This window comes from Buteo buteo, chromosome 4 (assembly GCF_964188355.1).
Source record: "Buteo buteo chromosome 4, bButBut1.hap1.1, whole genome shotgun sequence".
NCBI lineage: Eukaryota > Metazoa > Chordata > Aves > Accipitriformes > Accipitridae > Buteo > Buteo buteo.
In genome coordinates this window covers 60,718,306-60,734,120 of record NC_134174.1, presented here as the reverse complement: position 1 = coordinate 60,734,120, position 15,815 = coordinate 60,718,306, and the positions used below count along the sequence as shown (strand labels likewise).

Below are 15,815 nucleotides of genomic sequence, written 5' to 3'. Positions count from 1 at the left end.
CGAGGGACACATAACAAGCATCACATAGAGATGTAGGCAGATTTCATAGAGAGGGACAACTCAAAAGACAGGACCTGTTCCTTTGTAGTCTTGGAGGGAAATAGTGGAGTTCTCTAGAAATCAGAATCTGACAGCAGTTGAATTGTCTGAAACTTAATGCAGGAGGATGATATGAACAAGAAAGGCAAGAACCTACGTTCTGAGATATTGCCTTGTTGGAGAACCCATCATATGACGTGCCTGAGTATTAGTGTGGCAGACTTGCCAGCTGCTACCTTAATCTTTCATAGCTATCTCTGATGAGTAGCACTTTGTCCTATAGCCTGGTACGTTTTTCAACACCTTTTCTATTGAAAGTATTTTGATAATTTTTCCGTTTGGTTTTAAAAAGTGTGTGAATTTCTGCATGTTGGTAATCATATGATGTGTATGTTTCCATTTTATTTTCCTAAGGACAGTGTGAAAGTAGATGATACAGTATGAAACATGACATCAATATTCTCTACATTGACTTGCATCCATCTTTTTGTGTTGAATGAACAAAAGATGAGTCATTGGAATAGATTCATGCAATGCAGTATTGCTGCTGATTTATTTATGGCCCGCTTAGGAATGGCAGTGGAAAGGAAACTAGAACAATGCCTTAAACATTTTATATTGTGGAAACGAGCAGATGTTCATTTGTTTTGGAGTGAGGTGTGGTGTAGGGGGGTCTGTACTCAGCAGCTGAAGCTACTTACTAAAGATTTGGAGTTACTAAACCTTCTCATTTTACTGAAAAGCTCATAAAAAAACGTTGTTCATCCTCTGTTTTATACACCAAATAAGAGTTAACAGCAATGTCAGCTTCTGCCTAACGCATTTTGTTGGGTTAAGCAAATCCAACGTTTTGTTGGGTTCAGCAAATAATCTCAAATTTCCGTAGTGCATTCAGCGTTTACCTTTCTCCTAGCACCATCTGTACAGGTAGCAATTACAGTGGTGGTTCTGTAATGTAGATACCTATTTTAAATCTCTAAGAGAATGAATGTGGATAACATCTCAATTTTTTTGCAAACTGCTACATCCACTGTAATGTAGTCATATATTTCATTGCTGAATACAGATGAAATTAGTGTATTTATGAGTGACTAGCTCCACATTCCTTCACTAACCTCAAGACCAATTCCGCTTCTTCGAGTTCTCTTCTGTACCATTTGCTATCCACAACATCATGCTGAGACTATCATAAATGTAGCTGTTGTGTCTAAGCGGATTTCACTGTCGTCTACTCTTTAGATAAAGTGTGTTTGATAACTTTTGAAAACCAAAATACAAGGCAAGTCTAACCTCTGCTCTGCTTGCATCCACAGATTTGATTTCTTCCAGTGCCTGGCTTTGCCAAGGCCACATTGCAGAAACTATTTGGTCTGAGTTTCTGTAAAGTACTGATTGCACTGGCGAAAGGCAGCAAACTCAAGCCATAGAGAACAGAGGAAAATTTCTGGCATAACCTTTGCTAAAATACATTTTTCTCTTTAACTCTCCAGGCGTCCATTTCCACCAGGCGATCGAGTTACCTTTAATGGAAGGGACTGTCTCTGTCAGATGTGTGCTCAGCCAATGTCCTCCAGTCCAAAAGAATTGTCTCCCTCAAGCAGTAAGTATGCCATCTTCTTTCTGAAGCCTCTCACTTTCCCAGGTTCATCAATGTTTGGTTGAAACTAACTTAATGCAATCTTTTCTTTTGTTTTGTTTTAATTTTTCCTCACCTTTAGAAACGCAAACTATCTCTGAGAACCATTGTTTTTTCTTTTTTTTTTTTTCCCTTCATTAAAAGTGTCTGGTACTACAGGTGGGAAGAGACACTTACACATTTCAATATGAACAAATGACTTTTCCCCAAAGACTGGATTTTTAAAAGGCCTGATTTTCCTTTATAGGCACTGGAAAAGTATCTAATTGATGAAATCTGAGGTTTCAGAGTTGATAGATTCCATTTTTTTTCATGTACAATTGCACAGGTTTAAGTATTCAAAGGAGGACAAAGTTAGAGGAAATTAATTTTCTTGTACTATTTAACACTCTAATTTAATTAAATTATCCTTTAAAAGGAGTATCACCAGGATTATGCTTCCAGTAGACTAATACCACAATGATACTCTGATCAGAACCTCAAGAAACCTTTTCTAAAAAAGAGAGAGAGCAAGTTAAGGGGAAAGAGAGAGAATGAAGAAAGTTTGGGAGGGAAATTAACTTTGTTTGCTGTTGGGTTTTAATGCTTTTAAAAAATAATTTGTAAATTACTGATATTAATCTCTGCCTCTGGTAGTTAGTTTTTTTAAATCTTTGGGGATTTCTGATTCTTTCTGTGACTGCTGGATTGTACTCAACACTCTAATCTGTAATGATTTACCCAGTACAGTATTATAATTCAGAATGGTTAGAGATTTCCTTGGAACACTAGGTTGTTTTCCACCAGTGTTGGTTTCCTTCAGGAATACACTGTGTATTTTGTACTGGTCTGAGATCCTAGGATTATAAAGTGCAAAGTGAAGGCAAAGTTGGATAACGTTTGTGCTCAGTGGGCAAGTCAAGGGAATCTCAGGTTATCTGATTTGCCTGAGAACATGTAATCAGACACGTAGCAAAATGGAAAATGAGAGACGTTTTTTTGTTACCATGCCTTTCTGTCTGTTAAGTGATACTTTTCTGCTGTAACTGTAGATTTGGAGCTGAAAATGCACAGGCCTAATCACTTAAGGAAGAATTTAGGAACCTGAAAAAAGCCTTACAAAACTTACAATCCAACACAGAGGTGTATGAGGTACTTCAGGCACCCAGCGAATCCTTCTGAGATAAAGGAATGATGTGGAAATTGTATTTGTTCGAATTACTGATATTTAGGAGGCATAATTGACAGGGAAGTGCCAGGCATAGAGGTATTGGACAGTACTGATGTTCTTTTTCTGAGCGTGTCACAGCACTGATTCCCAAACAACTGGTGTTCAGTGATCAAAGTAGCTGGATCACACTACATCTGGTTCTCAAAAAGTGGCGCACTCGTCCAGCAGTGTGGCGGCTTCCTGGATACATGACTCCAGGTGCCAAAATGCCTCCTAGCAAATGGTGGGCTGAAGTTGTCTGATAGTGAGCAAGTGAAAGAGCTGGAGTCACTTCCTCATAGCCATAGTCTCTGCTTGAATTGAGTCTTGGGTTTCATACTGAAGCCATAGGTAGCAAGGATTATAAAACAATCTTCCCTGATACTTGTGATAAGATTTTTTTTTTTTTTTTTAATTAAAAATCGGGTCCTGCTGGGCAAACTGCCTTACCAGTACACGCAGCAAGAGAGCTCCTGCTCTTAACAGTTTACAAGTACCTGCTACTGTGCATCTTGTACTTTTATGGATAAAGACTTGCAGAAAGCTATAGAATAGAGTTTCTTGTCATTTTAGAGCAAATGTCTGTCCAAAACAGACAAATAAAAGTGAGACCAGCATGTGTTTATAAGTTGAGAAAAACTCAATTAAAAGAATACTAATGAAGTGTCCTCTGTCTTCAAAGATATGCCAGCTACTGCTTTAGGTTTGTGCAAAAGTTGACTAAGATATGGAGAAGTCTTTCTTGCTGGCACTGAAGAGTAAATTTTCATTAGTGTAAGCTGTTCCAGATTGCTTCCATGTCTCTCCTGCTGGCTGAATCAGACACATCAATTTTTTCTAATGCTTTGCCCTTTTTTGACAGGTTTGCTTTTTTTTAATACAAGTTCTCTTAGAAGAGAGTCTCATTCATGCTGAGCATCTATTTTATATCCTATATTGCTGTCAGTTTCCCCTGATTACTTCCAAGTAGATTACTAGAGGAGGCTTTCCTTAAAACAAAGAAAGTTGGATGTGAGGAAATTCAATAGACTGAAGGTATATCAGGTTTGATTGGTTTATGTAATGTAAAAGGAAGCCTTCTATCCACTAAAATGTCTGCATTAATCTTGACGTGCCATTTTCTAATGTCTGTTACTTCACATAAATGAAAGGCTTATTGACAGCTTTTCTTGGATGATTTCAAGGAAAATCAGATGCCTCTAAATACAGGGGTTAACATCTCGAATAACATGAACCTGAATATTGTTGCACTCTTTTATAGTGCACACTAATGAAAGCCAGAAGCAAAAATACCAAATAATTAATTTTCCTTTTTTTTTGTTTAATATTATTTGGGTCCATGGTACTTATTTCTGTTATTTATATTAATAATTTATTTCTTTCACTGCACATGTATTAGCTGGAGTAGTTATAGCTATTTTCTTGAAGAACCATTTCAGTGACTCCTTTTTTATTCTAATTTGCTAAGACAGTCTTTTTCAGTATACAGATGCTATAGAGTAATTATAATTCACAATTTAGTCAACCCTGTTCCTTAGGCACTGCTAGAAGTACACAGTGCACTAGGTTTGGGATTTTCATTCATTCAGCAGGAAATCTAATACCAAATACCTGTAAATAGCTTTGCAGACAAATGAAATGGATGGTGTTCATTTTTGTTATTGTTTTATTTCATATGACAGCTTGATAAATGAGATGTGATCTGTAAAGCAAAGTGACTGGGACAGATGTAGAGCAGCACAGAAGCAGGGCACAACTAGACAACACTGACTAAAAGTGTGATGTTGATGGCTTGGGTAGTTCAGGGTTTTCAAGATTCTGCCAAAGACAGGAAGTTATTTTCTTTGGAGCCCCATAAAGGAGTGATATAAGTAGTGTATCCTGGTAATTACTATTTATGTTTTAAACAGTGTCCAGGTTTTGTATACAACATCATGATTGCCTGGTTTGTACTGTTTTAAGCTCTTTCTACTTTCTGTTGTGTTCTAGCTACATGATAGCACACCTGTGTTTGTTACAGTCCATACTGGCTTTCCAGAGATGCAGTTGTATAGGCATCTATTATTTCTGAATTTTAGGCAAGACTGCAACTTGTGTGCTTGGCTATTTGGTGATGGGTGCCCTGCTTCCCCCCGCCTCCCCTCATTTTACCTTCTATTAATTACTGTCTCCTGTATTGTATCTCTCCTCCATACGTAATAGCCTTATTTCATTGTCCCTCAGCATTTTGTATCACGTATTCTGTAGACTGTTTTCGAAGGCCACCTTTAAAAATCTGCAAATTATATGGGGTTTTTTCCTAATTTAATGCTGTAATTTAGAGTGAAAAAGAGTCAAAGCCAAACTTTTGAATTTTTGTTGTTGTTATTTTGTGTTGTTTGGGGATTCATGGTTCATTGTTTCCATGTCGTCAGAGGAATGTTTATCTAGTGGTTACTTCCCATGCACCTAGGAATTGTGAGTGTAGCTTTCTGTTTTTTTTCATACATATTTTATATATCAGGGTTGGTACTTAAATTTCAAGGGGCGGTTTTCTACCAGCAAAATGAAAAAATAACACTGCCGTAGCTTACTAGTATGTTGTGGTTATAAGCAAATTGAAGATGGTATGGTGCTTAGATGATGCAGTCCCAAGTACTGTACTACTGCCTGACCCTTACCTATTGATGCTAAAGTCATTAAAATTAGAATATTTGTGTAGTTTTAACTTGTATAAGGAGAAATTCAAGAACCTAAGGTCTTCCTAAATCCTTGTTCTTCATCCATTTTAGGGTTAGGTACCTTTGAAAGAGTAGTGTGATCTTTATCATATGTCTTTCCAGGCCCCAGCATCTCAAACTATTTTGTTGCCCTGGTGGCCAAATGCGCAGTGACTGAGGGTACACACTCTGGATTTCTATTAGCATTAGTGTGTGAAGCAGAGGCAAGTAGGCTGGCCATGTTAACAGGCTTACCCTCTTTCATACTTCTTCGTTAGTGGATTTTATCAGTGAATTGTCAACAAGGCAGCTGGTAAGTGAACTGATGTGGACATTTGAACAAAAAATTCCCTCGTTTAGGCAGACCTTCATTTTTAAAAAAGTACCACGCCAGCTTGCATTTCTTCTTGAATGCACAAGAGGTGTCATGAAAAGTACAGCTGAGAGCAGAGCAGCCATAGAGAGATTCCCTGCGCTTGGGGTGGGCGTGTGATTTGTTGCCACCAGTCTGCTCTGGTGGAACTCAAACCAGCAGTCTTCTGGCTCGGGGGTCATCTTTGAAATTCTGAAGAGACTATGTGTCTTTGACCACAGTTTAATAAATTTCCCTCTTCCTCAAACAGAGGTTTTTCCCTTAGGCATTCCACTTCACTATTTCCATGATAAAGCACTTCAGTAATAAGAGTGTTATGTTATTTCCCTACCTGAGGTTGAGACATTTCTCTGTTGGTTCATTGTCTGGGTGCTGGTTAGGAAGTTTTAGTTATTTCTGATACCTTTTTGCTGAAATGTTGGATCATTTTAGTGGTGTGCATGAACTAACTAAGAAATTGCATTTCAAATGAAAAGTGGGCTTTCTAGATGGATAGCAAAAAACTCCCTATCCAAAAGAAACTGAAGCGTTGCAATTAGCTATCAAGAGTTTTCGTTTGAAAAATTAATCTTCTTTTAAAATGATGGTGGAGACTCTCACAGTTTCCTCTTCTTCAGTGAAATAGATACTTGTGTCCTGTATATTCCAAGATATCCAGTGATGATACTGTTTGGAAAGAAGCACGGGGAGTATATTTCAACTCCCCTTTTTTTGTAACAGCCTCTCCAGTGAGTTAAGAGCATTACAGTACAGCCAAGATGTGGACCAGAGTTTTCAAAATGACCAGTGTTACATGTGCATAAATAATCTTTGGTGCAGCTGTTCCCTGACCAGCCGGCATCCACATGGAGATTTCACAATACTGTTTTGCATGTTTGTCCTTGTCTGTTTTGCACATTATGTTCTGGTTCAAAGAATGTAAGTTCTCTGGGACAAATGTTTTCATGCCCATCAGTACAGAGTCTAACAGAGTTGGATCCTGGCTCACAACTGGGGATCTTAGCTCTATTGTGATATAAATAATGAGCTTAATGCTTAATGAACTTGTGGGAGAAAGGTATCTTTGTTAATTATTCCATAGCCATATCTCTTCAAATAACCTGCAGCTAAGCTCCCAGTAAATATCTGAAACTTCCAGCAAGCTTTCTGGTAATGTTGAAGTAGAGCAGAGCCAACATACCTTACTTATTGAAGAAAAAGGTGGCCAGGAAAAAATGAGAATCTCCTTGCTGCCCCGAAAGTCAGGGGGAAGCGAGATTGTTTTTGAAACAATGAAGAATGAGAATGGAGAGGCAGCAAATTTGCTTTGCAGTCCTCCTTCAAAGACTCTCTAATTCTTAATGCACTTTTATATTTGGGACATAACTGTCCTTTCATTAGATAAAGATATAGGTGACTGTTGCCAGTATTCAGAAATAATGTGTGAGCTGATTTATAGGCATCACAAACTTCTCCATTAGAAGTTAGCTGAGTGGATAAAATGGTTGCAAAATTCCTTTTAATCCTAGTTCTTGTGAAAAGTCTGCAGCTAGATTTGTAACTGTTTAGCCACATTTGACTTAGTTTTCGTTATTTTGTTCTTTATCCTTCTTTTCTAAGCTGTCAGAAAATTCCTTCAAGTCCACAGAAAAGACTTAAAAAATGAAGGGGAAGAGTTGGCTGGCTATTTGTAAGCAAGCTATCTGCAGTGATTTTTGGCTTTAAAGGATATTAAGCAACATCCAACACAGGATTTTGAGCTAATTCTTAGGAAATATCCTACAATTTCACACTATGTGTCAAAGCTACCTAGTATATATAGGTATTGTACAAATACTTGGCACAGATGTGGACAGGCCTTAGTGTAAGACACTGAGCCCAGTTTTGCCTTAATACACACAATATCCATAAACATCAGTGAATGCAGTGGGGAACTTAGACGGGCTCAACAATTATGGTTTTGAACATGCATTTTAAAAATGTAGTTTTTAAAATCCTCTGTATAATTTTGAACCTTAAGGGTTTAATATTTTTTGTGTGCTATAACACAAAGATTTTCTTGTTTCATAATTCCTGGCTTATTTCCTAAAGATACAGAAACACTCACATATCTCTGTGGCATTAAAGCCTGCATACCTATGTACAGGCACTGGAGATTCAGTTGAGGATTTTGGGGACTTGACAGAAGGGACTCATGTCTTTTTTAATTTACCATAGAATAAAGACATACCACAGACATCATTGTGGATTGATTTCAAACACTGTGATTTAAATCACTGATTCTAATCATGGTTTACCTGAGAACCCAGGAAACCTTGATTAGAATAATTGATTTTAATCTTGTTTTACATTTAGATTTTTAATTATAAAAGGCTAATTGATAAGCATGGGGATATTCCATATCTGTACACATTTACGTAAACTAATATAGCTCCGCATAAATTTGTCATATTCTTTAACATCTATATTTTTCCCTAATGACTGTTTTTCCTCATGATTTATGTCAAGCTCTGTTTGAATGGAAATTGAAGTTTAATTAGAATGCATAAAATAGCATTGTGGATTTTTTTTAATTTAAGAAACTACCTGAAATCTGCTAGACACATGAAGAAAGTAGATGCATTAAAATATATTTTAATTTTGGAACTGCTGGTTTGTCAAGGGTCTGTAGCTTATAAAACTATTTACTTTGGATCACCATGTTTTTAAAGATTTTTAAAATGGCAGATGTTATCATTCCTGATTTTGTTCATAGATAGGAAAAGGAAAACGAGTTTCTTCTCTCTGTTTTCAGATCCCATTTGGATTTTTAACTTGGATATAATTAAAATTAAAATTTAAAATTCTGATTTAAAATGAAATAATTTATTTTTAAATGTCAGTATTTAATTCTCCTTACTTTAATCTAAATTTGATTGTAATAACCTTCAGAGCAGCTATATTTATGACTTAATATATTGAGCATACAGTGGATCTAAAATTTTACCCTGCCCCCCTTTTTAAGAAAAAAATAAGCAAATCAACACGCATGAAATGATACAAAATTCAGAGAAATTATGCAAACGCAAGCACAGTTCCTTCTTGGCAAAAGTGTTTAGATTACACCTAAGAATATGCAGCTCTTCCTTTGATAAATCCTTCCAATGATACAGGCCCATTTTTATGATTACTCCAAGAAGATTTATTCTTTTGAAGAATGTTTGCAATTTTTGAGGCACTTTCATCATTTGAATTGCTTTATTGGATTGATTTTATTCCTCGCTTATATTTCATATCAATGGCTAAATTACTTGAGTAGCCTTCATTTACTCAGCTATTTCTTATTTTACAAGGACGGGTATTTTCACTGCTGCTTTATAAATTGCCTTAGATCCTTCTCTGGAGGTGTATAAAGCATTGTTATAGAGTAACTTTTGGGTGATAGAGACAGAGCAGCAACTGTATTAAGAATATAGTTGTGGCAGGGAAGGAAGTTTCTGATTTACGAGTTTTCTATCAGAAAATGTTGCTTCACAAAAATTGCTGTTTTTCAGGAAGGTGTTTTCAGTCCAGTTTGCCCGTTTCTTTTGTATACTTCTGTGTTACATGTAAATTGGGCAGAAACAATTATGAATAGACTATACGAGTGTACTAAATAAGTATTGGTTCTTATTTGTCTAAGTGTAACCCCATCTTGAACTTGGAAATTGAAACATGTCCATGTCCTTAGCTTTTACCAGAGAAGTACTAATCAAAAGGTAATTCCAAAGAAAGTTCTGGGGAAAGTGCAAGAAATTGCTCAGTAAATGGGTGTTGCATGAGGAGGCATCACTAGCTTGGAAAACACAACTATAGGAGGAGATCCCCAGAGATAAGAGTATCTGGGAATTGTCATGTTCAGAAAGCCTTCCAGGTAGTCACTTAAAAAGAACGTGAAAACTGAATTAGTTGTTAGCTAGACCTTAGTTTGCCATGGGTTATCAGGGCATAAAAAACTTCCTAAAAGTTGTCATATGTTTCATTCCAATTGTTGGAGGTTGTACCCTGTTAGAATTGCTTGTTTTCCAAGAGTAACAATTGAAAATTACCCAAAATAGTCTGCAGATGAAGAGACACAATGTGCTATCCATGAGCTGGGTGTTAAAGAGTGAAGCTCGTTTACTAACTGAGCAACTCACTTGGGGTACTGTGACTTGGAATTGTGAATTTGAATTCAGCTGGAACCAAGTACTGAAGTGTGGTAAAAGAAATAACAGGGTAAAGACTAGCCTCAGCTTAGACATACCTGGCTGTGGTTTATCCATCAGAGTAGTTTTACAGCTGGGATTCTGGGGCTGCTAAGCTGGGCAAAAAAAAATTTAAAAAAATCTTTATCTTTCCTTTACAGGACAAGTAAAAACTCTTCTCAGTTTGTAGCATGTCTGCTTATCCTTCCTCTTCCTATTTCATTCACCCTTCGGTTTTTAGTTCAGACACCTGTATGAAAGCTTGGGTTGAAGAAGGGACTGAGGTTGATGTTATGGCACAAGGCTAACCTGGTAGTATGTTGCTTGCAGGGACAGTTTGCAGGAGTAAGAGCTTATAAGGTCAATTGGTTTGGCCTCCTTTGGAAGGGAGGAATAGAAATATGTGGAAAGAAGGGAAATACTGTTTCTTTTTCCTGTGTAGAAGACTAACACAAATGCTTACATCAATACAGAGGGGAAAAATAAAAACACCTTTGATAAAATAATGTCATGTTAACAAACTACAGTTGGGGAAGAGCATTCATCTTTCCAAATCACTTTAAATTACATCAGATGATGAAAGAGCTATTTACAGTAACAATACATCCAAGATGTATGTTAACCTGTTTCTTAAAAAGGCAAGTCAATGTTAGGCACTCACAGATGGTTACCAGGGACTTGTGTTGCAGGCAGAGAATGCCAGTTGTTGCCATTGTGATTTCTTTCCACATTTAATCAACTAAAATAATTTTATTTTCTTTATTTATTTTGAATATAGCAATTTTTCCAAACTTGCCATTTATAATAAACTGTCAAAGTTGTACTCCACTTCCCAGGGGAAATTTATTTCCCTCCATTGTATCTGCCCAGCCTCTTATTGTTAGATTTCAGGAGTACAAGGCTGCCCGCATGGGTTTGTTTTGCCTTTAGCAAAAGGGCAATAGTGCATTTTGTTCTAACAAACATTTCCCATCCTTGTGTTGGCAAAGAGGAAGGGTCTGGCAGCAGATTTCTTGAGTTACATACTGAGATCTAAATCCTGGATGTAAAATTCCCAATACTGTATGTCCTTCTCTGACTTCCAGAACTCATCACTGCCCTGATGATCAAATAGTTATGCTTTAAACTTTAAAAGCATTTATCATACTGTAAACCAACAAAATGAGTTTGTATTTTCAGCTTTGACAGAAATATCTGGATGATCTGGAAAAGCCTGTGTGATACCATCAAAACTTTTAATTTTAAAACAAGTCTTTAAAAGGTATTGCCTGATCTGTGGTTAAAGGGTGACTGAAGAAAAACTCTGATCTTCCTAACTTTATGAGAAATGATAATTGTGCAACCTTCAAATTGCCACAGAAGAATTATTGCAATCTAAGTTGTTTTTCAAGGTGGCTAAGAGTTATTTATAATTAGAGATTTCTTGACCTTGACTCCAGTGATAATATTTGCCTCTTTCTTCACTTCCAAATCACTGTTCCTTGTAACTTGCTCTTTAGGTCCAGCTATGTTTGACAATGTATTTCTGTGTAAGTTCAAAGAAAACTTGTTTGTTTATTTTAAAAATTTTAAAAAATAATAACAGTAAAAATCCCCCCCATTCTGCCCTGCTTTACCTGTTTCATGGCAGAAATCTGCTGGTGTTGTCTTTATAAAACTAATGTATCTGTGTTTTAGAGGGAGGGGAGCAGCAACAAAAGGAGTGTAATAATAGCATTACTCCTGTGACTGGTAGGGGTTGTGGCAGCTTCAGACTTTATCTAGACATGTGCTACTAATAGCCATCAGGATTGAAAGGAACTTTTTGGTGACTTAATTATGCATAATTAAGTCAGACTGCTATTAACTCTGTTCACAGAGCTAACCCTGTGTGGAGCAGAGTTGGTATGCTCATGCACATGACTTTGCATAACCATATGCATTAGGACAAAAGCAGGTAGAGAAGATTTCCCTTTCATAAGTTATATGGGGTGAGCAGAGAATGCGAGATAAAGGTGTATTTGCTAGTAAATTTTCAAAGCAATCCAAATGGGAGTGGGTAAAGTCATATGCAGTGTGGTTAGGGTTAATACAGCTGTATCAGCTCTGAGCCCACCATCTGTGCTGTGATCAGGGCTCTCTGCTATTGGCTGAGAGCAGGGGAGGAAGGCAAAGGAAGAAAATCCACCGCTTAATTTAGGCAGTGACGAATGGGTTGCTGTGCAGGATGCTTCACTCCTGGATGTCTGGGGTGATGCAGACACTAAAAAGGGAAATGCGTTTTCTCATCATATCTTCACAAGCAAGGTGTCATGTGTGGCAGCTCACCCTGGCCTACATCTTTTAGTGAGGCTGCTTAAGGTGCTTGGGAGGGGTAGAGGTCTTAATCATATATAATATTATAGTACCATGCTACTTTCCCTTGTCCTGTCCCCCCACTTTTCCATGCTTTTGGGCTGGCTGACTCCACATCACAGCCCTTTTGTCCAGGCATTGGCATTTGCTTTTGTATCTGGACACAGCAAATATGACACCCTTCTGGGCTATTTTATTCCAGAGCTGTAGCTTAAATATGTTAGGATATATCTTCAGATTGAGCAGGCCTAGCCAGAGTGTGCAAAAGACACAACAGGTATGTTTAAGCATCTCTGACAGAGAATCGTGTAAGAAGCTTTTGCTTGGCTAAAAAACAGTGCTGTCAGCTAATGCTGTTATGAGAGAGAGTGAATTCAATTTTTATACACAATGTCTGAGCAAGTGGACATTGCTTGTGGAGGCTGCAGCTGCTAGCATCACAGGCAGCCCAGGGGGGCTACACTGTGATTTGGGTGACTATATTTCTAGTGCTCACAGATACAATCCTTTTCCCCTGCTTAGGATGGATTTTGTGGAATACATTATTTTCCTGACATTCCTGGATAACCTTCTTCTGATTGGGTCCTTACTGAAGTCATACTGCCATGCTTTTATTGAGAAATGCTTGTCATACAGCTGAAGATTCTAGGCATGGACACAACGCATATGAACATGTGTTACTTCTCATTTCTTCTGAGATTCCGTGCCGTGGAATGTCTAGTCTTAAGTCTTCCTTCAGATCAAATGTAATTTCACAGTGTTTTTTGTGGTATGCTTTTCTTTAGATCTTAAGTGCATATAGGGACTGTACTGCTCACTGCATTTTAACCAGTACACTGCACTTTCCTCCTCCTTCTCTTCATTATCCTGGCACAGCTGGATGTGTGGATGTGCAAGGAATGTGAGTAGGGAAGAATTCGGGTTACATGACAGAAAGAAAGCACAAGAAAGCTTAGGGTCAAGGGATGCAGTCTGTTAGACCCACAGGTATGAAGCCAGAGAGAACTGTGGTGGGAAGCATTGCATAAAACTTTGGGAAGCGTTTTCAGATTTTTTGGTACAAGTGTGCTCTGGCATATGGCTGTGGACCACTAGTCTTACCTCATGGCCCTTTTTTTTGCAGCATGTGCTGGTTATAGGTTAGGCTGATGCAGATTGTGCTTAGTGTGATACTGAGATCCTGCCTGCATATATGTGTGCTGATGACATTCAGCCAAAGGCTTTAATGTGCCTCATGCAGGCCTGAGATCATAAATGGCTTTTATTTGTAGAATTTGGATGAACAAATGGTCTTTTCTTAGCCCAGCCCAGCCTCATTTGCTTTCTATTTTAGGAGAGAATGATAATTGCTAGCTTTTCATGTATATATCCAATGGTTTTGCCAAAGTTAAAATCAGGTTTAGTTAAAAGCCATCTCAGCCTAATAAGACAGTACTGGGCTATTAGTTTACTTTGGTTGTAGACATTCAACATATTGGTGATAGTAGCAGAATGGAAATAATGATGTTAATTTACTCTTGCAAAATACCTCAAGGAACCCAGAAAGAGTAAGTAAATGTCATTGTTGCTATAGAATAATAAAAGCATGTTGTCACACATGAGCACAAGAGTAAGTGCGGCAATACCACCTTTGGCTTAGAAAGAAACAATTAAATAGGTAGAGATACTTCATGGATCCCTACTTCCTCCACGTAACTAGTTTTGGCAGCAACAGAGATGAAGATACTGGACTAGGTAGACCTTTTGTGTAAGACAGTTTTTCTATTCTGACTGCTTCAGAAATTCAGTTAGAAGCAAAATTAAGTGCTTTAAAAATCTCTTTCTTGGTTCCATATCTGAGAAATTTCAGCTTAATGGAAGCTTCTTGGATAAAGCTGAAAAAAGGATGGAAAATACAGCAGCTTTTTTTAGGATTAATGCAATAGGGAATAAATCACAGTTTGGCAGGACCCCAGGTCAGGAATGTGGAAGCTGGCACACTACGGAGAAGCAGTAGTGCTAGGAAGCTGAGAAATGGGTGCTGTTTAAAACTGCAGTTCAGCACCCACTGAGACTGGAGGAAAGATCCCATTTGTTGTCACAATCGAAAGGCAAATTGCATGGTTTCAGATTTAGCATAAGAAAACTGATAAGAAATAAGGTAACAGGCTGAAAGGGACCTCAAGAGATGATCTATCCTCCCAAAACCAAAGGCAAGATCAGCATACCAAAGCCATCCTCACAGATGTTTGCTTGTCCCCTCCTCAGCCCCGTGCTGGAAATTCCAGAGCCTCCCTTGGTGACCTGTTCCAGCCTTTGCTGTCATTACAGAGTGGCATGGAGCCCTGAGCTGGCACAGAAGAGCCGAGAGATCCGTTACATGGTGTCAGTCTTTGTCATTTCATGATTTCAATTTGTAACATTTGTCCTCTAGAGTGAAGTCCTGGTATTAGGACATCTCAGGATTGCTTTTCAAGTCCAAGTCATGTCAGCAGTCTGTGACTTGCATTTTATCACAAGATAGCACGGTGCTTAGACCCCTTTTTTTTTTTTTTTTTTCTTTTAAGGGATTTGAGAAGAAGAATGCTGACAGAAAGAGGGATGTGCTGCAAATAGTGACCTGGATAGCAGGAATGCACAGCATGTATTTGGGGCTTTCTTGGCCCATTATCCAGGAAACAAAAGTCAGGCCCTTTAGTGTCAAAAGGAGTGACTCTCCTCTCATTATCAGTTGTGATAAAGAACTTGGACTTGCCCTTTTGCAAGGTGTGATGTTGCCTGGGCTGTAAACCCACAACGAGATGAAGGTTTTCAGGCTGTACCTGTTCAGTTGGCTTGAGCAGTGCAGCCAGGATGATCTTTTTCCTGGTGCCTGGGCTTTAACTGCTGAGATTGCTCTGTTCCTGTTGGTCTCTGTTTGTTGCTATTTGTTGATGTTTCAGGACTGTGGAGAGGATGTTACATTGACCAAAGGAACACTGAGTTTGGGGATAATAAAATATGGAAAATGCTTTGTTCCAGGCTGTCTCCTCTGTGGCTTCCATGTGTGCCTTGGCTGATGGGCATTCCCTTTCTGCTTCACTGGTCTTCCAGGCCTTCCCTTCCCTCAGTCCCTCTGTTCCCTGAGGCTGGGCACAGAAGCTGTAGCACAACCCTTGCAGTTCGGTGCTGTCTGCCGCATCAGTCCCTTCAGATCTTACCATGTGCTGAATTGCCCCTTGCCGGGAAATCTCTTTGAGTATTTTATGTTTGAATGGAGAGGAATGGGAGCTTGGGGCTGAGCCAAAGATTTCTTATGTGACATGAGACATTGTGGCATCCTCTGGGACAGAGGGCATTCAGTGCTCCTGGCTTCAGGTTTGCATTCTGCCATCAAAGAGTC

At 38.3% G+C, this 15,815-nt stretch overlaps 1 protein-coding gene across 8 annotated transcripts in view; it reads left to right on the top strand.

Moving 5' to 3' along the window:
• ABLIM1 (actin binding LIM protein 1) overlaps positions 1 to 15,815 on the top strand; it is a 209,576-nt gene that overhangs the window by 112,082 nt on the left and 81,679 nt on the right. For all 8 annotated transcript variants that reach the window (XM_075026467.1, XM_075026461.1, XM_075026462.1 and 5 more), the window contains one exon: positions 1,530 to 1,639. In XM_075026467.1, the coding sequence (XP_074882568.1) occupies positions 1,530 to 1,639 (110 nt within the window). The remainder of the gene's footprint in view (positions 1 to 1,529; positions 1,640 to 15,815) is intronic.